General features: G+C 52.8%; 12 protein-coding genes across 13 annotated transcripts; 6 read left to right on the top strand and 6 right to left on the bottom strand.

The window, feature by feature from the left end:
- Window positions 1-204: 204 nt before the first annotated feature.
- On the top strand, window positions 205-1,929 carry PV05_05661 (uncharacterized protein; the record flags this gene model as incomplete). The annotated part of the gene is made up of 4 exons (XM_013462187.1): window positions 205-396; window positions 524-963; window positions 1,092-1,202; window positions 1,317-1,929. The coding sequence occupies 4 exons, from the start codon at window positions 205-207 to the stop codon at window positions 1,927-1,929; spliced, it is 1,356 nt and encodes a 451-aa protein (XP_013317641.1).
- A 56-nt stretch (window positions 1,930-1,985) lies between these two features.
- PV05_05660 (uncharacterized protein) lies at window positions 1,986-3,765 on the bottom strand (the record flags this gene model as incomplete). Its single annotated transcript, XM_013462186.1, has 4 exons — window positions 1,986-2,532; window positions 2,596-3,050; window positions 3,172-3,249; window positions 3,329-3,765. The coding sequence occupies 4 exons, from the start codon at window positions 3,763-3,765 to the stop codon at window positions 2,135-2,137; spliced, it is 1,368 nt and encodes a 455-aa protein (XP_013317640.1). The 3' UTR covers window positions 1,986-2,134.
- Window positions 3,766-4,773: 1,008 nt separating this feature from the next.
- On the top strand, window positions 4,774-5,560 carry PV05_05659 (uncharacterized protein). Its single transcript, XM_013462185.1, has one exon. The coding sequence runs from the start codon at window positions 4,935-4,937 to the stop codon at window positions 5,490-5,492; it is 558 nt and encodes a 185-aa protein (XP_013317639.1). The 5' UTR covers window positions 4,774-4,934; the 3' UTR covers window positions 5,493-5,560.
- On the bottom strand, window positions 5,523-7,072 carry PV05_05658. 2 transcript variants are annotated; one of them, XM_013462184.1, is made up of 2 exons: window positions 6,215-7,072; window positions 5,523-6,159 (listed from the first exon to the last, which is right to left on the bottom strand). In XM_013462184.1, the coding sequence occupies exons 1-2, from the start codon at window positions 6,939-6,941 to the stop codon at window positions 5,957-5,959; spliced, it is 930 nt and encodes a 309-aa protein (XP_013317638.1). In that variant the 5' UTR covers window positions 6,942-7,072; the 3' UTR covers window positions 5,523-5,956. The 2 variants fall into 2 exon arrangements, with proteins under 2 accessions (XP_013317638.1, XP_013317637.1); XM_013462183.1 differs by having other exon boundaries at window positions 5,523-7,072.
- A 758-nt stretch (window positions 7,073-7,830) lies between these two features.
- Window positions 7,831-8,778, top strand: PV05_05657 (uncharacterized protein; the record flags this gene model as incomplete). The annotated part of the gene is made up of 2 exons (XM_013462182.1): window positions 7,831-8,539; window positions 8,612-8,778. The coding sequence occupies 2 exons, from the start codon at window positions 7,831-7,833 to the stop codon at window positions 8,776-8,778; spliced, it is 876 nt and encodes a 291-aa protein (XP_013317636.1).
- Window positions 8,779-9,263: 485 nt separating this feature from the next.
- PV05_05656 (uncharacterized protein) lies at window positions 9,264-10,788 on the bottom strand (the record flags this gene model as incomplete). The annotated part of the gene is made up of 2 exons (XM_013462181.1): window positions 9,264-10,694; window positions 10,765-10,788. The coding sequence occupies 2 exons, from the start codon at window positions 10,786-10,788 to the stop codon at window positions 9,264-9,266; spliced, it is 1,455 nt and encodes a 484-aa protein (XP_013317635.1).
- Window positions 10,789-11,119: 331 nt separating this feature from the next.
- On the top strand, window positions 11,120-12,202 carry PV05_05655 (uncharacterized protein; the record flags this gene model as incomplete). Its single annotated transcript, XM_013462180.1, has 1 exon — window positions 11,120-12,202. The coding sequence occupies exon 1, from the start codon at window positions 11,183-11,185 to the stop codon at window positions 12,200-12,202; it is 1,020 nt and encodes a 339-aa protein (XP_013317634.1). The 5' UTR covers window positions 11,120-11,182.
- Window positions 12,203-13,147: 945 nt separating this feature from the next.
- On the top strand, window positions 13,148-14,389 carry PV05_05654 (uncharacterized protein; the record flags this gene model as incomplete). Its single annotated transcript, XM_013462179.1, has 1 exon — window positions 13,148-14,389. Exon 1 carries the CDS (start codon window positions 13,172-13,174, stop codon window positions 14,387-14,389), a length of 1,218 nt encoding a protein of 405 aa, XP_013317633.1. The 5' UTR covers window positions 13,148-13,171.
- On the bottom strand, window positions 14,357-15,740 carry PV05_05653 (uncharacterized protein). The gene is made up of 2 exons (XM_013462178.1): window positions 15,510-15,740; window positions 14,357-15,340 (listed from the first exon to the last, which is right to left on the bottom strand). The coding sequence occupies exons 1-2, from the start codon at window positions 15,581-15,583 to the stop codon at window positions 14,794-14,796; spliced, it is 621 nt and encodes a 206-aa protein (XP_013317632.1). The 5' UTR covers window positions 15,584-15,740; the 3' UTR covers window positions 14,357-14,793.
- Window positions 15,741-15,990: 250 nt separating this feature from the next.
- On the bottom strand, window positions 15,991-18,102 carry PV05_05652 (uncharacterized protein). Its single transcript, XM_013462177.1, has 2 exons — window positions 16,876-18,102; window positions 15,991-16,817 (listed from the first exon to the last, which is right to left on the bottom strand). The coding sequence occupies exons 1-2, from the start codon at window positions 17,942-17,944 to the stop codon at window positions 16,078-16,080; spliced, it is 1,809 nt and encodes a 602-aa protein (XP_013317631.1). The 5' UTR covers window positions 17,945-18,102; the 3' UTR covers window positions 15,991-16,077.
- Window positions 18,083-19,529, bottom strand: PV05_05651 (uncharacterized protein). The gene is made up of 2 exons (XM_013462176.1): window positions 19,235-19,529; window positions 18,083-19,183 (listed from the first exon to the last, which is right to left on the bottom strand). The coding sequence occupies exons 1-2, from the start codon at window positions 19,464-19,466 to the stop codon at window positions 18,546-18,548; spliced, it is 870 nt and encodes a 289-aa protein (XP_013317630.1). The 5' UTR covers window positions 19,467-19,529; the 3' UTR covers window positions 18,083-18,545.
- Window positions 19,530-19,878: 349 nt separating this feature from the next.
- On the top strand, window positions 19,879-25,488 carry PV05_05650 (uncharacterized protein). The gene is made up of 3 exons (XM_013462175.1): window positions 19,879-23,778; window positions 23,824-23,923; window positions 23,977-25,488. Exons 1-3 carry the CDS (start codon window positions 20,431-20,433, stop codon window positions 25,377-25,379), a joined length of 4,851 nt encoding a protein of 1,616 aa, XP_013317629.1. The 5' UTR covers window positions 19,879-20,430; the 3' UTR covers window positions 25,380-25,488.
- The last annotated feature ends 215 nt before the right edge of the window (window positions 25,489-25,703 follow it).

The raw sequence follows: 25,703 nt of genomic DNA, 5'->3' as shown, positions 1-25,703 counted from the left end.
CAAACCTGTCCTCCATGGAGACGTCACGCAAGTTCGCCAACGAGCACGGCTACACCTCTCTACACAAAATGCTAGGCTTACAAACGATGCATATAAAACGACACATTCGAAGCTTTCGCTCGCCCTCGTGGCGGGGGAACCCTTCCCTCAAAGGAAAAGAAGTAACAACCTGGGATAATAACACCAGCGTGTGCACAAACACCAATGGCGTTCCTTCGTCGCTCTACCTCCGTCCTTGCCATCCTGTGCTTGTACGTCTTGACGCTGTCACGGTGTGATGCACTCAGCAAAAGACAGGTCGTCACGACCCCGAGCATCCCAGATGGCCACTGGGTCGACACGTGGACGGCCATGCCGCAATTGACAGAGTACACCAACCTTCCCCCATCTCCATATGTGCGTACGACCCCTTTCGCATCCTGCATCCTGCATCCTGCATCCTGCATCTGCATCTGCACAGCGACGACCTCTTTGGGTATCTCTCGGCGCAATACGTGAGCTGACGAGAGTACTATAATTCAAGAACACTTCCACCGTGATCTTCTACAACAGCACCATCCGCCAGACACTGCACACGTCGACGGGAGCCTCGCAGATCCGGATCCGCATCTCCAACGCATTTGGCCTGACCGACCTGCCCGTCACCGGCGTGTCGATAGCTCTACCGTACAACGGCTCAGCTGGCGTCAGCGCGATCCAACCGTCCACTCTGCAGACCGTGACATTCAGTGGCGGTGAGACCTCCATAATCATCCCCGACGGCGCCCTAGCGGTCTCGGATCCATTGGACTTCCCCGTCGAACCACAGTCCATGGTCACGGTGACAATGTACCTCGCCACAGGGCAGGAAGGCACATACATCACCAGTCACCCCGGCAGCCGGACCACATCGTGGATGACGCTGGGTAATCAGGTTGCTGCGACGAATCTGACCGGACCGTCGCTGAACAGTACTGCTCACTGGTGGGTGCTGCCTCTCCTTTTCTCCTGCTGAAGTACTGTGCCCGACGAAGAAGGGAGGCCATATCTGGCGACTGCTCAATGCTCAGTGCTCGAAAAAGGCAAAAATGCTAATGCCATTGCTGCACAAGGTACTTCCTCTCCGCCGTCGAAGCATGGTCCCCACCATCTTATCGAGCCTTTTCAATCATCGGGGACAGCATCACAGATGGCCGAGGCAGCGACACGGACAAGAATAACAGGTTTGCCATACCATCTTCCAGCCCCTAATTCTCCCCTTTCCCCCCTCACCTGCCCAGGCCGCGGGACCCCCTTAGGGAATTGCTCAAACTAAGTTAACCATTCAACGGCAAAAGATGGACCGATCTTCTTCTCTCCCGCCTCCAATCCAGCGGCGACCCCACGCTCACCTCCCTCGCCGTGAACAACCAAGCCGCGGGCGGCAACCGCATCCTCGAAGACGGTCTGGGACCCAGCGTCCTATCCCGCATCGACCGAGACGTCCTTGCGCACGTGGGCGTCAAATACGCCATGATCTTCGAAGGCGTCAACGACATCGGCACTGCGGACGAAACCATCGCCAACCAGACAGTCACGTACGACCGCCTCATCTCCGCGTACAAGCAGATCGCGACGCGGATCCACGCGTTCAACATCCCGCTGTTCGCAGCGACCATCACGCCCTTTTCGGCTCCCGGCGGCAACACCACGCTCCAGCCGTACACGAGCAGTTTGCGGGAGCAGACGCGGCAGAAAGTCAATGACTTCATTCGCAACTCGGGCACCTTTGATGCGGTTCTGGATTTCGACGCGGTCTTGAGGAACCAGACTGTGCCAAGTCAGTTGGCGGATGCGCTGCAGTCGGGCGACTATTTGCATCCGAACGAGGCTGGGTATCAATTGTTGACAGACTCGTTTGATTTGACTTTATTCGGGAAGTATGCGAACGGGGTTGCGGGATTTGTCTGATCGGTGACGAGAGGCAACATGCCCAAAAAATTGGAGCAAGCCGGGCAGGAGAATGTCTGCAATGTGATAATGAGAGGATGGATAGTAAGTAGATAGCAGACTTCTGATGTCATGCTCCAGGACGTATATTAGGGAGATATATACTCCGACCTGGCAAGACAACTTCAAAACTGACATGTCTCTTTGATTTCGCTCACATCGGAATTCATCTTGCCTTTTGGGCATCTTGATCCGGATCGCCACCATTCCTGTAGCCCCACAAGCGACTCTCCTGTTTGATCTGTTTGGTCGGGCCACCTGTGCCAGCGTTGGCTGCACGGCCATTTCCAGAGCCGTCTATAGTAGAATCGATAGATTGCACGGTGTCCCATTCAATGGCAGCAACGTCCACCTGCGAGTCCATATATGGGTTGCCGTCCTTCACCCTGCCCTTCTTCAGGACCGAAGTGTCGACGTTTTTCATTTCGAAAATGTTGTCAAGATAATGCTGGTTGAGTTGATGGCCAGAACCCTCGCGCTTGAATAGCCGTCCAATAAAGCGGTTCTTGTCTTCGATTCTGGGATCAATGTTCGCCGAGGGTGTCCGGCGTGCCGGTGTCGTGCCTGTTTGCCATTTTAGTGACTGTGGACCACGGCATATGGCGGCTTCACGGAAGATTCTCATACCAGAAACAGCAGAGTTAGGCCGTGCGTGGTCAGGCCTGAAATGGAGAATACCGAAACGAGAGACGTAGTCGCCTGTGTTGGCGTAGTGCTCAATATACTTGACCAGTCGTTGACTCTGGTTGTCTTGCAGCACTCCGTTTGACGAATCTAAAGCGGTCGACAGCGAACTGTTGCTTCCGCCTCCATTCGCGGGCGCATTCCAGTGGTTTGCCGCGTTGCCGAATGTGTAGATTTCAAGCTTGCGGATGTCTTTGGCCGATACTGTCGCATAGAGCCAATCGAGTACCATTCCACCTTCAATAGCACCTTGGCTGTGAAGGATTAGGACAACCTTGTGCACCTGGTCGTCGGAAAGAATATTGATCAAGGCAGAGTAGGCCTGTCGGATGTCCAGTGTAGCGTAGTTCAAATCTCGCTGTACGATACATTCCAAGACGTCGAATATGATGCCTCTTCTGTGGTGATGAAGACAAAAGTCAGACATGCAGAAGGAACGGAAACAGTAGAGAGAAGGCAAGCTCGGACGGGATATACCAGGGAAATTGCTGGAACTCCAGCGGACGTGGATGTACTTACGTCTGGTTATGTATCGCGTGGACTGGGCGTCTGAAAGTCATCGCGAGGCGATTCAGATTGGATCGCAACCAATGGCGTCTACGGCCTTGTTAGCTGAGAGGTAGACCGCAAAACCTGCTTTGAGGAGCAAAACGTGACAATCGGTCTGCACACTTACCCGACAGCAACACCATTGATGAGCACCCATTTTTCGTTTGGATGAGCGGCCCAGCCCTCGACGCATTGAGGATCTGAAGTAATGAGAGTATGCTGTCGCCAACCATTCAAGAGAACAGATACCGCTTGATTCCCAGCCACGAAACCAACAATGTACAGAAAGTATACGCTAGGCAACAACCCGAATGCTAACGGGAAAAGAGAGAATAAAAACAGTGTTTGGCCGATTATGAGGGTACCGTGCAACAATATAGCCCAGAGATTTCCTGGAGTCACCGCGAGTTCGTCAAGGTGATTGGTAGACGATATTGGCAAGACGATGCTTGGAAGTCCGGCCGACCAGGACCTTGTAAAAGTTATGCTGGCAAAGAGACCTAGGTCGCTGAGCATGAGAAGCAACGGGTTTGCCGTGTATGGGCGCGGTGTTGTTGGCTCCATGATGATGTAAAGAATATCCAAGGTATCGTACCAGATATGAAGGCCCAATCTCAACGAGATAATTGCGACAATTGCTGACGAAGGAGAGTACCAGTGCACTTTTAAAGCAACAAATTCCCAGAGAACATTGGCATCCTAGGAAGATCCAAAAAGAGAGGCTGACAGCTCACGCCTTCGGTTCTCCGAAATTTCACATGCCAACGAACAGCAGCATCTTTGGAGCAGATGTTACACAGACTGTGGTAAGGCGACGGACATGGCGTCCTCGGGAAGGATGTTGAGATAGAATACGAGGCTGGGCGGTGAGGCGTTCAAGGCATCTCGTGCCCAGGCCAAAGCAGCCCAATGACAGTGTGACCAGGGTGATGCGGCTGACTCGGACACGAGACGAAGCTGCAGGGTGTACCAATCCTCGCAGCTTTTGGTAAAGGTTTTCCCAAATAGATGAATAACTTCAAAGAAGACAAAAGAACAAGTGCTAGACAAGTTCGGAAGAGGATCTTTCGTTCCAGAGATCTCAGGCATGACGTTTCACGGGCTCGACGGCCATCAGCCCTGATCACCCGTTTGTCATCGTCCTCGGTAAGCAGACGATAGCATGTGAACATCATTTCCATGGAAATCTGCTTAGAGTAAGGAGATACGTCAAAAGTGTTGAGTGAAGATAAAGGGGAAAAGAACCTCTGTTCGAAGGAAGAAGGAATCAACGACCTCAATAAGCTGCCTGATGCTTGCAGCTCGGGTTGGCGGGTGCGGGTGGTACGGTGCAGGTGTGCTTAGGTAAGAACCACCGCCAGATAATAGCCTCGCCAGCCACTACGTTACTTAGCCACAAGCCTAGTAAGCCTAACCACGGCTAACTTAGCGAGCCTAAGTAGACAGTTAGAGAGCCCCATAATAGCCTAAGTTAGTTACCTTTAGGTACGGAGAGGTAGTGAGCCGAGGTCCAGGCAACTCGATATGTACAGAGCTCGGTCGCAAGACATCGTCCGCTCCGAGATTCGCAGTCAAAGATTGAGCTGGCGGACAAGCAGCACGAAACCGCGGCAATCTCTGCGCGAAAGTCATTCAGAAAGTGCTGGCGGGATCAACTACTACCGACTCTGTGCAGGCGATAATCCAAAAGTTTTACATTTACCGCAGTACACCGGGGTGTACTCCGTAGAAGAATGTGCGACCAAGTCCCGGAAGTCGAAGTCTTTCAGTCCATCCCCTGGTGCCAATCGTTTCTTCAGGATCCGAATTACGAGATTGAATCGACATCATCTCGTATATACAAGCACAATACGCGAGAAGATGCTCTGCTCGCCGAGACACTGAAAACAGACGACACCATCAAAGGCTGGGTCTCTTTGTACCGCCGACCGACGGAATCACAGCCCTTGAAGGACGAGGTACGCGCGTTGCTCAGCCTGAGTCCCGGCTTGAACGGCTACCCGCGAGTCTGTCACGGAGGCATCGTCGCGACCATCTTGGACGAGGTATTGAGTATTTTGGTGTCTGTGTGCCGGCGCGCGCAAGGTCGGCACGGAGACAATGTAACGGCATACTTGAACATTACGTACGTCAAGCCCGTGCCGACGCCCGGCGTGCTGCTGGTCAAGGGCAAGATCCACAAGATAGAAAGGAGGAAGAATTTTGCCAATGCAGAGATCGTCAACGAACAGGGAGTCGTGCTGGCAAAGGCCGAGGGATTGTTTGTGAGCGTGCAGAGAGAGAAATTATAGAAATCGATGTCAGAACGGGTGGAATGATCACAGTGATGTACCCATTAGACTAGAGGATACTATGCAGCCCGAAGTTTCTTTCTACCGTCGGGGCTCCCTCGTATCTAGGCCGGTGAGCCACCGGGATGCTTGTGAGAACCTTGACTCGCCTCGCCGCCCAGGAGCCCAAGTCGCTCGAACGACCCCAGAATACTGTACCTCCGAACCTGCATTCGGTGTGGGCGTGCTGCCGATTGTCTCGCCCTGTGCCTCGACTGGGAGCATAGCGTACAGCTGACTTTTCTCGCAGCAACCAGCAGAGCCATCTTGGGTGAGGAACACCACAATGATCCTTTTCTTCTCACTGGCAGGAGAGCAGCTGTTCCAGGGCAATGACCAAAGGGCACCCTCTGCATTCACTCTGGTCTGTGTATCCGATACTCCTGTTGGTCCTGGGGCCTGTGTCGACTATCCCTGACCCATCGTCACAGTTTCAGTGTTTGCAGCTTTCGGTGGCGTGGGGCGAAATTTCGCGCGCTGCTTGTCCCGAAGCTCCTTGATGCTGTTGATGTTGACTTTACCAGCCTGCACACTCTTCCATAAATCAGTCGCACTAACCACGCCTTCGCCTCCGAACAGGGCGAAATCGATGTCATGTCGATTGGACGGTCTGAGCGCGAACACCACACTGCTTCTGCCGTTAGGGTTGCCGACCACTCTGTGAAATCCAGTATTGACTGTACCAGACGATAGTGCTTTCATAGTTTCCCCAATCAAGACCGTACCCTTACGAGTCCCAAAAGGAGCGTTCACCCATACCGGAGTGTCTCTTGACGACTCCAATCGATCCAGAGCTTGTAGCCCTTCGCCATCGCCGACGCACAACGTGAGCAGGCCCAGATCAGTATGTGGATCAGCGACGCCGGTCGTGGGCAGATATCGGAACAGCCGCATCAGGGTGTACGTCATTTCTTGTTCGGTTTCGGGCATCGACAAAGTGCCATCCAAGATATCACTCCAGGCTGAGAGGTCAAGATCGCTAGCTCGAGAGATGTCGCAGAGGATGCGGAACAAGAATAGTCCGGCCTCACGCCATGCTTGGGCAACCTTCCCCTCAAGTTTAGCCGCTGGAGACACCGACACCGTACTGTTTGCAGCCGGCTTGGTACCGCCATGGACGTGACAGCGGAAAGTCACGTACTCCTTTTCGTCTTCAACATGGTAGTAGCCGAATTCTGTTCCTAGCTTGCTCGGATACAGTTCAGCTTTGGGCTGAGTAGCGTCGCGAAAGAATTCTAGTGAGCATTGTAATACCTCATCGATACTGTTCGATAAAGCATCCGGCAGGTCAACGCAGAGCCAGCCTTGTCGAGCCAGACAGAGTAGCTGTTGGTCAGATAAGAGTGGTGGCGGCCCAGGAGGCGGCGCTACGAAAGGAGGATCCTCCATGTCTGTCGATTCTGCGTACATCAAAGACGCCGTCGTCGAGACTCGCTTGTCAACTTTGCTCGTCTGCGTTGTCGGACTTCGGAGCTGACAATTGTACCATGACGGAGTTGTGGAAAGGGATTAAAGGTTAAACCGTACGAGTCAGATTCAATGGATATCGAGGTAATACTGTGTAGGTAAATTTGTTGCCGGGAAATCCGCCTTCGGTTTAGGCGGCGAGGCGGCCCACCCGCTTCGGGCATGGTCGCGGGCTGGGTGGGCCGCCGCTTTTGACGGCTATAAGAACCCCGTCTCCCATCATCATCTCCCTCACCATCCCTCTCTCCCTCTCTTCCAACCTGCTTTTTCCTTCTCTCACCTCCGTTCGCCCCGAGGCACCTGTCTTGTGTCCAAAGCAGAATATTTCCGTGGGAGCCTACCTTAGCAGATATGACAACACTTGCTATGGTACTCGTAGGAGTTGTATCTGGAGAACGGAGTATTCCAGAAGCCTGGGGCCCCACGCACCCGTGCCACGTGCAATTATATGCTTTAACCACCATCAACGAAGTTGCTTTATTTTGGGCCGACAGCCCTCATCATTCGCTGAGGACGCGGACTCTAGAGCATGGCCTTCGGCAATAACTCCCATGAACGATCCTCTTCGACCTTTGGTCGTAACATTCCGCGGAGGGATCATGATGGCCAATTCATTTTGAGACTCCCTCGCTGCGTCTTTACTAACACTAATCTTAATCCCCTTCCGCGGAAGCATAGATTAAGGAGCAGCTTAGCAATCCGTATGGGTTCGCAAGAGCAAGCCTTTTACAGACATATATAAAGAGCTAACAATCCGCATGGACGATGAGCGTGGCCATCTTCCAGACAGAACACTCTCCCCAATAGTTCCGCTGCGCATGCAACACTCACCATGGCGTCACCTCCTATAAAAAGTTTCGTCTCATTCACCGAAACATGGCACAATACGCCTTACCCGGCCATCTTACCCACGAGGCCGGAGCTTTCAGCGGCTGGGAAGAGCGTCGTCATTACGGGGGGAGGCACTGGCATCGGAAAGGCCGCTGCCATTGCCTTCGCCGAAGCCGGCGCCAAATCGGTTTCCATCATAGGACGTAGGCTCGACCGCCTCCAGACTGCTGGGGCGGCCATCACGGAAGCCAACCCTTCGACTCATGTGGTCCTGCAGACGGGCGACGTCACCAACCGCACGTCCATCGAGGCCGCTCTGGGTGCCATCGTGGCAAAAACCGGCGCCAAGATTGACATATTCGTTAACAACGCCGGCATGCTTCCAAAGGAGGCTGCGGTAATCGACTACCCCGAGTCAGAGGTCCGGCGATCTTTCGAGGTCAACCTCATGGGCTCTTTCAACGCCCTGCAGGTATTTACTCCGCGGGCGGCTTCCGGCGCAAAGCTCCTCAACATAGGTACTGCCATCAGTCACTTTTCTCCTCTTCCGGAAGTGCCAGGAGTGTGGAGCTACGCAGCCGCAAAAGCAGCGGCGCTGAAGATGATCGAGTACTATGCTTCTGAAAACCCGAAGATTCACGTCGTAGGAATCCACCCAGGTATCGTTGGCACGGAGATCAACCCAAATATCCCCGTGGGGCCAGACACAGGTATATGCTCCTTCTTTTTTCATGCCATCAGGCGGATAGATGCGCTGCGTAAGATACTAACACACCTTACAGTGGAGTTGCCTGCACACTTTCTCGTGTGGATTGCATCGGATGAAGCTGCATTTCTGAGGAACAAGTTCGTCTGGGCGAACTGGGATGTGGAAGAACTCAAGACTCGGGCGGAAGAGATCCAGACATCATCTCTACTGAGAGTATCTCTGAACGGCGTCGATATGTAGTCAGGACCACGTTGTCGTCCAATAAGCTGATCGAGCTTGAGGCAGTGACCGGGGATAGGATGGGTTCGGCTATATTGCAGACATATCACTTTCGTTGTATGTTGCCCACTAAAGAAACTGATTAGATGATTTCGCATCAGCTTCTTCACCATTATTGTGCGGACGCTTGGAAGTTTGTGTTTCTGACCCCGTGAGATACATACCAGGCAATTAGAGTTGAATTCAGTGATGCCCGCAGGCGATAATGCACGAGCATAACGCAAGAGCTCTTCGCATGCATCTCGGAGATCTTTCAGAGGCTCGTGCCCTGTTTGCTGAAACAGATCTTCCACGAGGGAAACGGACAGGTTCACCAGTGACCGGTCGTGTTCCACACTCGCGTGGCATGGCTCAAACATGATGTTGGCTGTCAAACAGACTGATCCAGAGGTAATTGTGCACGCGGTCATCCTGGACAATGTAGAAAGTCAGCTGCCATCCTAACGTCAATGATATAAGGAGTTCTCTGACCAGATGAACGCCTGGTCTCTTCGTTCTACACCCCAAAATAGCCGCATACACCCACGTGTCTCGTCAACAAGTGTCTCCCAATCTTGCAATGAGGGTGTTGGCAGCGGTGCTGGAACAATATATCCTTGTTGCGTAACTGTTCTACCAAAACTCCGCAGGCTCTGCATCCAGCGCGACTCCATGGCATGAGCCCGGTAAACCAGAGTCCGACAGGCAAGATGAGTGGAGTAGAGGACTGCAAAGCTTCTGCACAGATTTGGCTGTCCAGCTTGTAGCACGGCGCTGGGTCGGAAGGGTGGCGGTATATCAGAGATCCAATCGTCCAGCATATGGTTTAGCCGAACTATGTTCTCGTGTCGCTGGTAGTCGTCCATCGTCCCGGCACGAGTTGCAACCAGGAAGTCGTAGACTTCACCTTGGATCCGAGCAAGCCGTACGCGGCATCGAAGAAAGTTGAATCCAAAAATACCGTCGGCATCGGTCACGTTTCCAGCTCCATCTTCAGGCTCGGCTGACGGCCACTCAAGGTCGATATCGGCCTCGCGTTGTACAGGCGGCCGACTTGTGCGCAAGCTAATATCTCTATCAAGGAGGTACGCTATCCAAAAGACCCGGTCCCGTTCCAATACCTGGGAAGTGTCGAGGTACCCATCTCTTCGAGTATGTAGCCCCAACTCGTGCGCCAGACGTAAAGCAATGGCGATTAGCATCGTCGCGGGCTTGAGGTCTCGCGTGCCTTGAAAGAGCATGACCATTCCGATGACGATCTGGACGTTGAGAAGATCAACGTCACCCATGATCACATCAGAGAGTACTGTCTGGGCATTGTGCAGGTAGTACGCCGCGCTCTCACTCAGTGTCGCTTCATTGGGGGTTATGTGACGATGAGCCAGCGCGAGAACCACGTTAATTGCAGCCCATGTTGTACGCTCTCTTCGACCAGGATGTGCGTACCAGTTGTTGATCGATTGCAGTAACCGACCGGGGTGGAACAGCGGAAGAACCGCGTTCAGCGTTATGAGGTAAACCTCTGTCGCAGACAGGACTTGCTGAAGCGGTGGCAGTTCCATACGTGCATCACTAAGCTCTTTTTGGACCAAGTCGACCTGATCTTCATGGAGGTTAGCAGTGTGGGCTGAGGCAGCTAGAAGGTCTGGAGCATTGTCCCATCTCGGTACAAGGCTTTGAAGCTCGTCGATCCTCTTTAAAGCGTGGCCAAGATTTGATTCGAGACGCTCTACCTGCAATCGCAGAACTCCAATGTCTTCGCCCGATTCCTGATGCCTAGGCCGCGCTTTGCGGCTTGTGGCCCCAAAAGCACAGACTGAGCCATGCAGTATACAATTAGAGCATTGGGGTTTTTGTGCGTCGCATTTGATCCTCCTGCGATAGCAAAAGTCGCACGCCTGGTCAGGATGTTAGTCCTCGGGTACAGCAAGCGGTGGCAGTCAAAATAAGAATCGCTGTAAGACGAACCTTCCGAGCTTTGTGTTGCAGCATCTTACCTGTGAAATTGACTCCATGGACGTTACAATTCAGCGGGGGAGAACACCAGGCAATGTACTAGTTAATAGTATTTGGCTTGCTCACCTTCCGCGGAAGCAACGCTGACAAAACGCCACTGTGGCAGTGACGCCTTTCGTGGCGTATCACCAGAGCAGCCACTTTGGCCCCCTGCTTATATAAGCGTCCCCCCCGAACCCCACGTCCTCCACTTGGGGAGAATGCCGAGTTGAAAACACCAGAGAATGCCCAGTGAATGCCCCACGAAATGAGAAGATTGCATGGAGCTATAAATACCTTTCGGCCATGGTCTCTTTGCGCACAATACTGAGTGACTGCTGCGCAGAGTTGGAAGGCTCATGACCAGTTTGAACCCGTAAAACCTGGCAAGATGAGTGCCAGTCAGCCTTACGTCCTGGTTACGGGTGCGACGGGTTTTGTGGGCGCCCATGTAGTAGACATCCTCCTCGAGCGAGGCTGTAGGGTTAGAGGGGCGGCAAGGAATATGAAGAAGGCAGAGGAGATGCGACAGGGTCGAGGCAGTCAGGCAGATCGGCTCGATTTCGTTCAGATTGCAGACTTCACGCAAGGGTCCTCGCTCGCAGACGCAGTGGAAGGCGTCGACAGCATCATTCATCTTGCCAGTCCCTTGAACTTCAACGCCAAGGATAACGAGAAGGACGTAGTGCTTCCCGCCATCCAAGGTGTCAAGTCAGTACTGCATGCAGCTGCGAAAGAGCCATCGATCAGGCGGATTGTCATCACATCCTCATTTGCTGCAGTCTATGATATGAATCGCGAGGAGCCAACGAAATTCACGTACACGGAGAAGGATTGGAATCCACAATCGTACGAAGACTCGATCGACCCAAACTCGAACCCCGTCATCGCCTATCGTGGGTCCAAGAAGTTTGCCGAGCTTGAGGCCTGGAACTTTGTGCGGGATCAGAAGCCTCACTTTGACATTGTCACATTATGTCCGCCGATGGTGTTCGGTCCTGTCAGGCATCCTGTCGCAAGGCTATCGGAGCTCAATGAGTCGAATTCCGCGTTGTGGAAGGTTGCCAGCGGTCAAGAATCCCCCCAAGGAATCACCTTTTGGATTGACGTTCGGGATCTAGCTCAAGCTCATGTCGAGGCGCTACTCAGACCTGAATGCGGAAACAAGAGATACACACTAGCTGCACCGGAGCAATATACCCATCAGCTTGCTGCAGACATCATTGCCGAGGAATTCGAATGGGGTAAAGGCCGAGTTGCGAAATCGGGACATCGTCAGGAAATCGAGGAGTCTCATGATCTTGACGGTCAGAAAGCTGCACGCGACTTGGGCATCACATATAAGAAGTTCCGGGATTCGGTGGTAGATTTTGTCTCGCAAGCCGTTGAAATGGAGAAAAGAGAGACATGACCGGAGATCTTTGTCGACAGGACTATGGATCGGATTCCAGGGCAATGGGAGAGCGTTGGCACCTTACCATTCGTTGGATATTTCTTGATCTTTCGCTCGTCAAGATGCCGTAGCATGCTTCCAGTCATGTTTACCTACCGACCTGCGCTTGCCCTGTTTCCTCGCCGCGTCCTTGAACATCTCTTGCTACATTTGCCTGGCGCAAACTTCGTGCGGTGATGTCGCTGATGCGGTTATCATCTCAGCGACGATGTCGATACGAACAGGAACAAAACTGCTCAGAAGGGAATCGTTCCAACAAGTGGTAGGTGGGTGGTAGATCGGCAAAATCGTGCAGACCTTTCTCACTTCCTTCCAGAGACATTGTCTTGGCACCACAAGCAATGTCACGTGGCCGCTCTTTCGCCTCACCTCCCGAGTGAGGCCTCACTATCCTAAACGTTGGAGCACAGGGCGGCATCATCCTCTCCACCAACTGGGGTGAGTTGTCAGATCTTCTTCTGCTTCCCAGTGTTTGGCCATTTTTCTGAGCGAGCTGTCCTTTTGCACATTGCACAGTACGCAGTAAAGCTACTCTCAGACCTGCACCAGTGACGAACCTCGATTTACAGCCTCCCTATTGCGAGCTTGTCCATATGCAACGTCAAAGGAACATTGGGGACGACGCCCAATGAGCGTAGCTGAATTAACGATCTGCTTAGAGTATCTACATCATGACTCTACTCAATGATCCGCTCAATCGAGGCAGCCCTTCTTTTCGAATCATTCATTGAATCCTCCCAAGAGCTACCAGATGGCCGAGTTTCCAAAACGTGGAGAGTTACCTCGTCGTGACGTGACCATCTCTGCCCTGAACCGATCCAACACCGCCCGGGCAGATGGCAACGAACGAGGTTTTGTAAGTTCTAATAGGGTGGGAAAGTACATTTTAGACCTAGGTAAGGAGATCTCTGGTCATTACCTATTCTCATGTTTCTCCCACGCGGTGTACGTTATATGAGCAGCCTCAATCTCTCACGGTCAATACTGCAGTCGAGATTAAGTATCCATACTATCTATCCCTCTATCTCTACGTTCAAGATATTGTCACCTGTCCCTCGTGTCCTCTTTTGCAGCAAAACGACTCATTACAGTTCTCGAACACGGCCAACAACCATGGACACCATTAAATCAACTATTGCGGAGAACATGGGCGGCATTGCCCACAACCTGGCCAATAAGGAGGACCAGTTTGACCTCAGCAAGGACGTACCTGACCAGACAGGCAAGGTGGCTCTGATCACAGGCGGCAGTGAGGGTATCGGGTATGCCACTGTGTATACCCTGCTGAAAGCCAATCTTTCCAAAATCTTCATTGTCTCAGTCTCCGAAGACGTGATAGATCATGCTGTTGAGGAAGTCAAGAAGAACCTGGGCTCGGAATACTCGTCCAAAATCATCTGGCTTCAGTGCGATATGGCCGACCTCAAAGCTGTAGCGGACATTGCGAAGCAAGTCCGAGAGCAGACGGACCGACTGGACATTCTGTGCATGAACGCGGCTCGAGGGATTATGACTTACAAGCTCACCGACTACGGGGTTGATCGACACATGGCCACCAACCACATCGGCCATGTGACGCTGACATCTCATCTTCTGCCTCTTCTCAAAAAGACCAGCAACCAGGACACGGTCCGCATCCAGATACAGGCCTCCAATGCACACCAGTCGGCGCCCGAGGACGTCAAGTTCGCGTCTCTGAACGAACTCAACACAGATCTCGGGCCTCAAAGTCAATACGGCCGGGCAAAACTCGCCGGGATCTTATACGCACGGTATCTCGACGCACATCTGCACAAGGAGCATCCGAACATACTCATCAACGCAACACATCCGGGTGTCGTCGAAACGAAAATGTCTGTGGACGAGATCCACGAGCCATACCCCAGAGCCGGATACATCATGTCTGCCGGCATGAAGCCGATCAAGAAGGACATCTGGATGGGCGGCGTCAGTACAGTGTATGCGGCGTCTGCGACGACAAAGTCTGGCGAATATGTCTGTCCACCAGCGATTGCAGAACCCGGAAGCGAGCTGGCACAAAACGCCGAGTTGGGTGAGCAATTGATGAAGTTGACGAGAGAGGTTGTGAGGGAGAAGTTTGGAAGTCTAAGTGTCGAGAAAGGTTGTCCTCTGAAGGATTATTAGTCGACCTGGTAAAAGAGTAGCAACCACCTATGGTCAACATGTCGTCACCGTCGCTCCGGGGACTAATATACTCGCATTAGAACGCATAATCTAATGAATACACATATAGAAGACTGTTTTCCAACTCTGGCTCACACTAAGATGCACCCTGGTTCTTGGAATATTCTTGGTTGCGCAACGTGAATCACCTCCCCGTCGGCTCTCCAGCCTCATCGACCTTCAGTCCACAAGCTTCGCTTCTTTTCCAACTCCCCATACGCACGATGACTGAATTCTGCCGGGACTCAGCTTCTTATCCATACTCTCACTACTTCTTTCTCAAGCGCCTTTCCCGCTCAGTCCCTATCCGCGCTATTGTGTGCCCACCCCTTCTCTGATGGTAGATGTAGATAGACCTTGAATCTTTACTCAAACTTCTTCCTGCCCAGGTTCAAGCCCACACCGTGGTTGAACACGAGCGTGCCACCGATCTTCGCAGACATGAGCAGGAACGGCAGCAGGACCATGCTGATGATCAAGTTTGTCTGGTTGGGCGTCTTGCCGGGGTTGAGTGCACCCTCCTTGTCCTTGCGGATGTACCAGCTGTACAAGTTTGCGACGAATACCAAGTCATTGATGATGGCGTGTGTGATACCGGCCTTGATCCGAGGCACCATGGTGCTCTTTGCTTTGCCCTGGGCGTCCTTCTCCCAGGGCCCGCCGTTCTTGCTGATCATCCCGATCAGTTGCTTGTTGCCGGACATGATGGCCGGCACCGTCGTGATCAGGCCGGCGCACAGGAGGAAATACGACAGCCGCGTGATGTCGACGAGGGTCGAGGCCGAGCCGAAGCGGCTGGTCAGGAACGCCGGCTTGACCCAGATCGTGGTCAAGGCATAGAGGATGTCGAGGCCCCAGGCAAGCGTGTTGAAGGCGATCGGGAAGTGGACGATGGCCGGGTGCACGGGGTGGCTTTAATTGCAGACAGAAGAGTCAGTTGGGAGAGTTTTCCAAACCCCAGTACTACTGGACTGCATCTATGTAATGAAGGGGTAGAAACAGCCCGGCGTGCTGCTGTATTTTTCGAAGAGGGCAAGGGCAAGGGCAAGGGCAAGGGCAGGAGAAAGGGACGTGGGCTTACTCGGTGTTGAATTCAGGTACAGGCTCGCCGACCTTGTGAGCGAACTTGCTCTGCACGGTGGTTGAATAGACCATCTTGACTGCAGTGTTTAGGTCCTTTCTTTTTCGCTGTAAAGCTCGAACGCCCTTTGCGCAAGATGTAAAGAAAAGCAAATCAAGTTGGGAAGTGAAGAAAATGAGAAAACGAATGTCGGTTCGGTTGGAAAGTGTCGAGGTCGTGCGAGGTGTATATTTAGCAAAAAGGAGGAGTGAGACGCGAGGGCTGCATGGGTAGAAGCTACACACACTAATGGCGGAGTCCGATTGAGGTGCGCGACGCCAATGCATGACAAGATGATCCCCTGAGATCCGCAATTGCTGCACGCCTGTGACGCCTATCCAATCACATCATGACCAGTGGTAAGCAACACCTGGCATCAGAAGAGTACATTCATGTAGTACGCCTTGGGGTGCCAGAAAACTTATCTCCATGATTTCATGAACGGGAACATGCGTACTAGTAGCTATCGAGTTACTCCTTACTGCCTGGTCGAGTTCACCATGCACAGTACTACAGTAAACACAAGGATTTATAGCTTTGCCCTCCCAAGACCAGAGATGACTTCCTTCGCGCCCCTCTCGCCCGACCGAATCGCTCCATCCATGTATCCCTTCCATTCATATGCCGTCTCGGTGCCGATGAAGTGGACTTTCCCATGCGCGGACCTCAAAGCATGATCATATTTTGTCATGATGCCCGGAGGTGAAGCAGGACAAGGACAGCCCTGAGCCCACTGATCCTTGGCCCATTCGTGCTCTGTCACGGCAATTGGCTCTGGGACGTCGACATAAGGTCCATACATGCGCTTGATATGGGCCAGGACGGCGTTGAATCTCTCCTGCTGTGAGAGAAGGGACATCTCACGGCCGAACTTGCCGTTGGTGAAGCAAGTCAGTGAGTATGAGCCGTATTTGTCGTTGCTGGAGTCGCGACAGGTGGTGATGGGCCCCTTGAACGACATGACGGCCCCCGCAAGTCCTGCCTTGCGCCACCACGGCTCCGAATACATGACCATGACCTTCAAGGTGTAGCCGAGGACATTGTTCTTGCCCAATTCGGCCTTGGCTTCAGGTAATGGAGGGTCAAATGTGATTTCTTTGTACAGAGGCGTCGGCACAGAAACGATGACTCGCTGACATCTAAAGTCTCCTCGACCAGCCGACACGTAGATACCATCAGGAGACTGCGAGATGCGGCGGACCGGTGAGTTCAAGACCACAGAGCCGGGCTTCAATAGCTTCGCCAGCTCAATGGACATCGACTGCGTTCCTGTGTGACAGAGTTAAGAAGCTCGATCTTCCACAGTTTTGGCTCGGCTTTCACTTACCTCTGACAAACCTGAGATGTTGGCCACCATGCCTAAAATCCGACCTCATCAGCAACAGCCCACCGCCACTCTTGCAATAATTCAAGAAGTAAAGGGCGCTCATCTCGGATGGCTCGAGCCCCAGCATTGCTCTTGTCCACAACTTCACTGATGCCAGCGCGGTCTCGGACTTCGACTCGGATTTGCACCATTCCTCCAGTGTCATCTTATCATATTGACCACCTGTGCCAACAGGGTCGTGGATGTCCAGTTGTTGGCACAACTTCTCAAAGAGTTCGCGAACATATACAAGGCTCTCCACCCCGTTTGGCTCGGCCATGGCCTTGGGAGTTCCACCATACTCGAAAAGCCCGAGACCACCTCCAATGTCTTCCTGGATGATATTGCCTTTTGTTCTCTGCACGACAAGCTCCAGGTCCAAAGACTTGGCCAAAGCATAGACCTCGCTCTGATTGGTGTCGTTGATCCAAGCGGCGCCGACGTCGAGGAATTTGCCTTGCCCAAGTGGATCGACAGACCAGGTCTTGCCGCCAACACGATCTCGTGCTTCTACCACGGCGCAGGAGATGCCGGCCCTTTGGAGGTCATAGGCTGCCTTGAGACCGGAGAGGCCGGCGCCCACAATAACCACCTCAACAGTCTCACATGGCTCTTGTTTGACAGCGGCGTAGGCCTCGATCTCGAACTTGTATTCTGGATTGGCGAGCGCCGGCACGGGCACCAATGTTGTTGCTGGTCGATGCCCGTTCAGGAAGGCTTTGACATGTTTTGTATGTCGTCGCTTCTTCGGGTCGTAATCCACAATGTAGTACACCAGCTTGTAGACGTCGGTCACGGTTGCGCCGGCGGCTTCGAGGCAGCGGCCTAGGTTCTTCATGGCAAGCGAAATCTGCTCATCGATGTCCTTGGGGACCATGCCAGTCTCATCAGTGCCGACTTGTCCAGCCGTCGCGACGACGCGAGCTGGCCCTGTCGAAGTCGCGACATGCGAGAACACTGGTCGGGAATCAAACAGCCCGTGGGGGTCGATTGTGTCCACGCTGGGCTCCTTCTTGGTTTGCGGAGACATCGTGAACTATTAGTATTGCCTTACTTCGCTGTGAGACCCTCGAAAACGTTGACTGTATCGGCCACGAGCAATTGAAAAGCCTCGAAGAATTGCGACGGTTCTTAATGATCACGGATTTGAACGATCTCGCCCCGCTAACACTTTCCCTCTGCCAGCATAAGGGTCGATTCTACCGTCTCTTGGACCTCTACCAATCAAGTCCTGTGAAATGCGGAGATGGGCTGTTGGTCGAGCTCGGAACTCATTGATAAGCCTAATGACCCCTCGTTTCCGAGATGCGAGTGTCGACAGATCCAGGGCCGAGAATCGCTGTGATGTGTCGGGGAAGTCTTGTGAGAGCAATACCCGCCATTACTTGCCTCCGGAATAATGATGCTTGCCGTCTAAAGGGAGTTGTAATCCGACTTTCGACAACCTCGGGCATTACAGGGTGTGATAAGATAACAACAGATGTCTCCCGGAGCTGGCCATTAGGCCTTGCTTAGGCCCAGATGGACAGGACGAGGCGCCTCAACTGTTTTCCTCACGCGCAACGCGAATATGTGTGCGACAAAGCTGAGCGTTGGAAAACGAGCAAAGTCTTCCTTTGAAAGCATACCCTTTAGATGCTCTTCCATCTTGAAAGAGACTCTCTGTTAAGTTGAACGATGCTGGCGCTGGTCGACAGGCTGACGGAGCTATGTCTAAGTGCACTCGAGCTTGCAAATGTCGAGGGTGCATTTTCACGTGAATGCTGGATCAACCGATCAAGGTTCGCCTCGAGTACATGCTGGCTTGTGGAAGACACGCAAGAAGACGGCCTGGAAACCCTCCGCGACGTGCCAGGAAGCGGACCAGGTGAGGTTCTCGATTCCATCTGAAAGCCACCGTCATCCCGGCCCTTCCAGAACTTATCATACATTTCTTGTCCTGCCGGTGACGGCAGTTGCTGGGGTGAGTCGGCTGGAAGTTCGGCTGCGTTCGGGAAGACATTTCGAATATTTCGCCGAGAATGTTCACTCAAGAAGTTCTTCTGAGAACTTCCGTGCAGTGGAGGGCTGCGAGGGATCTCCTTTGCCTGTGAGACTCGCTGATAAAGGTCTCGGAGAACAGAATTGGTATACTGGCCAGTCGTTTCGGAAATGCGCAAGAGGTGAGCGAGGTCTGGCTCACCATTACTGGAGATGGCCAACCTCAAGCACTCGAGCAGTGTCTTGTTGAATTTGAGCAAGGTCTTGTACAGGGACTCCTTTGCAATACCTGGAAGGATCATTAGACACTGGAGGGGATTTGCAAGTCACGGGGACCAACCGTCTCCTTTGGCAAAAGCAGGCCCAAGACAGGAGCAGCCTTTGTCGTATCGACGCTGAAAACGGTGAGGGACCTGTTGAAGGGAATTTTCGAGAGGCACCTCTTGTTCTCCGATCTTGGTCTTTTGCTTTTTTGATTTCCAAAGTCGAAAGCGTCCACCTGCCTGCTTGTAGGCAGATACCAATGCTGAAATGGTCCCAATGACGGTGAAGGCTTCAATCACACCGAACATGTCGGTCCAACGGGTCGGGCTGCCGTCTTGAGGAGAGCCTCAGCACGGCTTCGGCTGGAAGCTGTCGTCGGGGTTGAAGCCTTTCAAAACACGAGTGCTCTTTTGACTGGTCGTGCAATTCACTGCCATGGGCTCTCATCTGAAATGATAACAAAGGCTGAACCAGGTTGTTGTTCACCGCCGCATTTTGTTGGCCACAGAAGCGACCAGCTCGCCCAAGTTGGGAGACTGTGACGGTGACGGGGCGCAAGGCAGACTTTGCTGTCAGACACGTCTTTAAATCCAGATCACTTGGCATCTTGCCTGCAAAGTCTTCAATCCAAGTTTCGTCAGACTTGTCTCTTTTCTCTTTTCTCTTTTCTCTTGCGAAATGGGCCTTGCATGCCACTTGACCACCTACCGTAACCACCCAACCATCCTACCTACCACACCATCAACGCCATCACACTCCTACCTGGTAGGTGCCTAAATAGTCATGGCGGACTTCTGCCTGGTTGCCTTTTTGACCCGTCTCACTTCTCCTCGCTTTGCCGGTCCAATGAGCATCGCCATTTTCTCACTATCACACGGGACCTAGAGGTCTGCCAAGGTCGTATTCAGTCGTGGCTGGCCGTGGGCGGCGCCGGGATCGTTGGCGGCATGCAGAAATGGATTGAAAACTTCTGCCTTTTCTTTCAACTTACAGCTACAAAACACCTAGCCGAGGTTCACAGCCAGGTCACGATGTGAAGTTGACCTTCACGGACTTGGTCTCAATGATCGTTTGATGACATGACCCTACAGCCGATGTGCCCGAAGCTCGTCGTATTGTTGCCTGCCAGACCTTAGCGTGTTCACCCAAGATTTCAGCCTCACCACCGGGTCAACATCTCCACCCATCAAGAGCGTCTCTTGTCTGGAACCCAGCGCAAAGTCAACACCGTAACTATGCTCTTATGGCCGATCCACAGCACTGGATCTCGTCATGGCTCCGTCATACGACGTTGCCAAGCTAGAGGAACTCTGTCAGTTGTACCAGATACCAGAATTTGACCTGCCTCAAAGGCTGGCCAGGTTATCCCAGAATGACGTCCCAAGCTACGAGGCATCTGATCACACGAAGGACGTCGCTGCGCTGCTTGCTAGCTACAAAGGCACCGTTCGGAAACCATTCTTCAAAACCAAGAGAAGCCGCGAGAGTCACGAGTTCCAGACCATCACTGAAATATTGCCGGACTTGCTCGAGCAGAACGCTGACCCTGGTATCGTCCAACCTCTTCTGCGCCAGGCATCGAATGTTGTGAGAGACCGGTCGAAAAGAGAAAGTCAGAATGAGAGACGGGATTCAATGCTGAAAGCTGCTGCCATAAAGGGGAATGTTGATTTCGTCTGGCTACTTGCGCCTTCCGCCTCCGAGGCTCAGCGAAATGCTGCCCTTGTTGCCGCTGTCAGACGTCGCCATGAAGCTGTCGTGCAGAAGTTACTCGCCTATGGAGCAGATCCGAATGTGTGCACGGAGGAGTTCAAGAAGGCCTCGCTGGAATCTGACCATACACTTGTGTCCATGCTCCTCCGCGCCCCTACTCCAATCCAGAACGAGACGTTAATCGAAGCCTTGGCTCAAGCTGTGGAGGGTGGATCAATGCACTTGGTTTCTATCCTTACCCAAGCCTCGGACTTGCGAAGCGCTCGAGATATCCCTGCTCTTCACGGAGCCGTTAAAGAGGCTCGATTGGACATGCTACTGACCATTGCACGATGCGCTCCGTCTCTCGACCCACGAAAGCTTGACCCTCTGGTGATGACAGCCTATCGATTGTCCTCAGCCAGTTCGGATCGGAGGCTCCAACTCACCGAGGTGCTTCTGTACTCGGGCGCATATGGTGAGACGACCCAAAAAGCCTTCGCACGTGCTGTGCAATCGAATAGAACGACCTTTATCGAGCTCTTTGCACGGCACCATGTTGGGATCAACTGGGATAATGGGAGTGCGATTGTCGCGGCTGCTCAGACAGGGCGAAAGGAATTGGTCGAGACGGTATTGGCGAGTGGCACGCTGTTGCCAGAGAATGCTTCCAAGGCTATGCAATGTCTACCCACGAGTCTCCACAACGATGAACGACGACTTATAAACTCGATGTTCCTCAATGCAGGCGCGCAGGGTCACGCTGTCGATCAAGAGCTTGTAGTAGCAGTCAGAAACAACGACGAAGCTTCAGTAACAATGTTGCTTCAGAAAGGCGCCTCTTTGGATCACAACAATGGGCAGGCTCTAATCCAGGCGGTCCAAGATGAGCACGTTGCCCTGTTGGAGGCCATGCTAAGATATACCACAACTTCGTACCCCGTGCAAAGAGTATTGCCTCATGTTTGTTGTGCCGGAATGGAACCACGCCTGGAGATGGCTGTCGCCTTTCTACGCGCCGGTGCATCTGGTGATGCGGTTGATGCTGTGCTCACACATGCTGTTGCCGATCCCGTTGACCGGAAGGATCCAAGACTCATTGATGCACTAATTCAAGCCGGAGCAGACCCAACAAATAAGGATGCCCGAAGTCTGCGTCAGACCATCAGTGAAGCCAACGTTGATGTTTTCAAACAGTTGCTGAGATCTCGAGTTCAGTCCTTACCAGATATCGTGTCAATGCTTGTGGCTGACATTATTATGATGCACGATCGCATCGCTCGCTACCATATGATGCAGCTCGCCGTCGAGGCAGGTGCTAATAAGGCCAGTATTTCGGACGCCCTGATTGTCGAGCTTGGCATCTCGAGCCCGGACACCAGCATGATTGCCTTGTTGCTTAATCGAGGCAAAGCAGACGTGGACCGTGATGCTGGCCGAATCTTGAAGCTTGCTGCACTTCAAGCAGATGAGAGCATCTTAGATGTCACGGTAGCATCCTCCAAGATCTCAAGCCAAACCCTGGCCGGAGCCCTTCGCAAGGTGCTCACATGTGACAAGCTGGCCGATGAGCAAAAGGCTCAGAGGGCTAAAACGCTTCTTTCCCGGCCGCCTGTTGATGCGATTGCAACCGAAGGTTTCTCGGCCTACACCGACTACTGCGCAAAAATGTTCTCACATGGCCGAGACTGGCCTCTAAAGCCGTTTTTGATGCTCCTTGCTTCACACCCTGATCTCAATTCTGACAACGGGGCAGAAATCGATAAGATAGTCAAGAATGGAGCAATATCGCTGATAAGTGCTGTTTTGGCTTCTCAGAGCCTCGACCAAGCTGTGATTGACAAGGGGTTGTTGCGATCCGTCGCACTTGAAGGTAGCCAAGACAGAGTCGGCATCACTCGCATGTTGCTTGAGAGCCACCCATCCAGTGACGGGGTTTCATGTGCTCTCATCAAAGCTAGCCGACACGGATATCCCGATGTCTTGGAACAACTTCTTCGCGACGGAGGTCGACTGAACATGGATAACTATGCTGCTGTTCGTATCGCAGCCTCGTCAACTGATCCTGCTTGTCTGAACGTATTATTGCGCTTTGGAAGAAATGCCCGAGACACCCTTTCGGCCGCCTTTGTGGAGGCTACTCGCCTGCCAGACTCTGAGGTGCGGCTCGGTCATCTGAGGGCCATCCTCGAGGCTGGCCTTTGTGGTGACATTATTGACCAGTACCTGATTCAACTTGTGGAATTGCAGAACGCGCCGCTCGATGAGGTCAGTTTATTGCTAGACTACCAAGCGTCAGTACATGCACATGCGAGTCGTGGCCCTATCCTGGCTGCTACCTCGAAACAACGAGACGTTCTGCAGCTTCTGTTTACCCGGGTCCACCTTTCAAATACTGCTTCTCGTTGCTTTGAGGCTTGCATGGCAGCAGGATTGATACAGGAACACGAGATTCGGGTGCTCAAATTTCTGCTGGAGAAGGGTGTGAATCAAACGCCTCGCGACGAAGCCCTTCTGATAGCAGCGAACAATCTGGGAGCGACGCCTCCAGGTGGCTTGCCAATGGTACAACTCCTTGCCGACCATGGTGCAAACCCCGACTTTGCTCAAGGACAGGCGCTGTGCCATGTATGCGAGATTGGAAGATTTGATGCCGCCACGATCATTCTGGCACTGAGGCCTAGCAAAAGCACAAGAGCCCGTGCACTCCATCACCTGGTGAAGTGCGATAGCCCATCAAGTGCCTTCTGCAGCATGCTAGACTCTCTCATCGGATCTTCTCGCAACGACGACCCCAGGACCCTTGCAGAGCCCTTACCAGGTTTCAGTGAATACCAAAAGGATTATGATTCTGCCATACGTGTCCTTCTCAGGAACAGACCTGGAGACTCTCGGGCCCTAAAAAAACTCTTGGAATATGGGTGCAGTGTAGGTTTTGATGTGATGTTGGGGAGACTGCTTACACCCTCGTAGGTAACCACAAAGCCAGAGAAAGATCTCATATTTTGGTGCATGACGCAGATGGACATCAGAGTCCGGAGTGAATGCTTGCGTGTTCTAATCGAGGCTGGAGGTTAGCATAGCCCTCCACTAGAGACTATTTGTTCTGACACAGAGCTGAATTAGCCAACGTAAAGTACAGAGACCCTTCCGCGGGTGATACTGTGCTTCTACTTGCATTACGGACTGGACGAGCGGCGCTACTAGATCTACTGCTCAGCCATGGTGCTGACCCTTCCGCAGGCAATGAACAATTGTCTCCTTTGCGCGCTGCCAGCGAGATGGGTAATGACGTGGCTGTTCGACAACTTGTTGATGCTGGAGCCAGACTCAATGACGGAAGCCTTCATCAAGCCGTAAGAGGCCTCCACTTAAGTGTTGTGAGGCTCCTGCTGAAGCATAACGCAAACGCAAACTACCGGTCTCCGGCACATGGTGGGAGGACTCCTTTGGCAGAACTTTATCTGAACGGAGACGCCTCTGGATCCAAAGGAGTAGTGGCCGAGGACGTCATCACGGAGCTGTGCCGATGTGGCGCAAATGTCCAGCAAAGTGTCGAGCGGCGGCCATTGATCCTCCTAGCATTTGCCAACCAGAAGCCTGTGGCAATGGTGACCGTGATCATGTCTGCCTATCTATCCGAACACATCGATGAGCCTTTTAACCTCTGTGAGGAAGCCGGTAAGGTGTACTCACCCGTCTGCTATTTGTCCAAAGTACTGGCCCGTCGTCACTTGCCCGACTGGAAGAGGCTCGTACAGGTTCTGAAGACCTATGGCTCGAAAAAGGACGTCTTCTACCATCTCGAAGGCCCCCAACCTGCAGATGCCGTGGGCATGCCACTGCACATTGCGGAACAGGAAGTACAACGGCAAGCAGAAGAAGACCGCATACGACAGGAACAGGAGGCCCACGAGCGGCTGATAAGACGGATGAATGACGAGGAAGCCCGTCGACAAGAGATCGAACAGGGCAGGCATCTGTTGGCATTGGCGCACGAACGGGAGGTTGCAGAGCAAAAACTTGCCCTTACCCAACAAGCGAATGCAGTCACTCTCAGTCATCAACGTCGGCTCAACGATGAAAGCTACAGGGCCGAAGAGGGACAGCGCCAACTGCGTCGAAGTGATCGCCGCGATGTGGAGCGCCATCAACACAGTCTACACGATATGAGCACAGCAGCGGCTTGGGCGAGGCAGAATGCAGAGACGGCAGGGGTGAGAACTAGACAAACCATTGAAACGGCTGGGAAGAGGGAACGAGAGGCTATCGAGACGGCAGGAGTAAGTGGGCGGCTGGCCCTTACCACAGCGGCTTACAAGGAGCAAAAGAGGATCGAAGTCGATTCTCGACAGCAGATTGGGCATGAAGAACGTAAGATGATCGATCACAGGTCGCAAGCCGACGAAAGAAAGCACCAGTGGACGATGGATCAGTTGGCTTTGGCGAAAGCAATTCCCATCGGCCCAGCTCAAATGATCGGATCATCAACTGACGCGGGTGGGAACAAAGGCTTGTTAACAATGTAGACCTCGAGGAAGCCTATGGTATGGTCTCGATAGAATGGCATATGATGGCGTCCTTGAACAAGTAGTTGCTTTCTCTTGGCGCGTTTGACGAGATCTTCTTATCTTCTTGACCGGAACAGAACTTCCATCTCTTCCCAATACTATATATCTTTACAGAACTGACGGCCCCCAATATTGAAGAATGCAAAAGCCTACGTCTCCCTTGGCCTCGCCCAGGCGGCAGCAGATGCATTCATGCGACACCTGTCGGCGCCGTAAGATAAAATGTGACTCTATCAATGAAGCCCCATGCAGCGCCTGCAAACGCACCAAAATTGAATGCAG

The sequence above is a fragment of the Exophiala xenobiotica genome, assembly GCF_000835505.1.
Source record: "Exophiala xenobiotica strain CBS 118157 unplaced genomic scaffold supercont1.3, whole genome shotgun sequence".
NCBI classification, from domain to species: Eukaryota; Fungi; Ascomycota; class Eurotiomycetes; order Chaetothyriales; family Herpotrichiellaceae; genus Exophiala; species Exophiala xenobiotica.
Note: the sequence above shows the minus strand (reverse complement) of the source record. Positions and strands in the feature narration are given on the sequence as shown.

Excerpts from the sequence above, each read along its gene's own strand:
- PV05_05650 (XM_013462175.1), top strand. The coding sequence starts at position 20,431 with ATGGCTCCGTCATACGACGTTGCCAAGCTAGAGGAACTCTGTCAGTTG. Across the intron at positions 23,779-23,823 it reads TCTTGGAATATGGGTGCAGT|GTAACCACAAAGCCAGAGAA; the intron begins GTAGGTTTTGAT and ends ACACCCTCGTAG. Across the intron at positions 23,924-23,976 it reads TGTTCTAATCGAGGCTGGAG|CCAACGTAAAGTACAGAGAC; the intron begins GTTAGCATAGCC and ends GAGCTGAATTAG.
- PV05_05653 (XM_013462178.1), bottom strand. The coding sequence starts at position 15,583 with ATGGTCTATTCAACCACCGTGCAGAGCAAGTTCGCTCACAAGGTCGGC. Across the intron at positions 15,341-15,509 it reads GTACCTGAATTCAACACCGA|CCACCCCGTGCACCCGGCCA; the intron begins GTAAGCCCACGT and ends CTGCAATTAAAG.
- PV05_05652 (XM_013462177.1), bottom strand. The coding sequence starts at position 17,944 with ATGTCTCCGCAAACCAAGAAGGAGCCCAGCGTGGACACAATCGACCCC. Across the intron at positions 16,818-16,875 it reads ACATCTCAGGTTTGTCAGAG|GAACGCAGTCGATGTCCATT; the intron begins GTAAGTGAAAGC and ends TCTGTCACACAG.
- PV05_05658 (XM_013462183.1), bottom strand. The coding sequence starts at position 6,941 with ATGTACGCAGAATCGACAGACATGGAGGATCCTCCTTTCGTAGCGCCG.
- PV05_05651 (XM_013462176.1), bottom strand. The coding sequence starts at position 19,466 with ATGTTCGGTGTGATTGAAGCCTTCACCGTCATTGGGACCATTTCAGCA. Across the intron at positions 19,184-19,234 it reads TGCTTTTGCCAAAGGAGACG|GTATTGCAAAGGAGTCCCTG; the intron begins GTTGGTCCCCGT and ends TGATCCTTCCAG.
- PV05_05659 (XM_013462185.1), top strand. The coding sequence starts at position 4,935 with ATGTGCGACCAAGTCCCGGAAGTCGAAGTCTTTCAGTCCATCCCCTGG.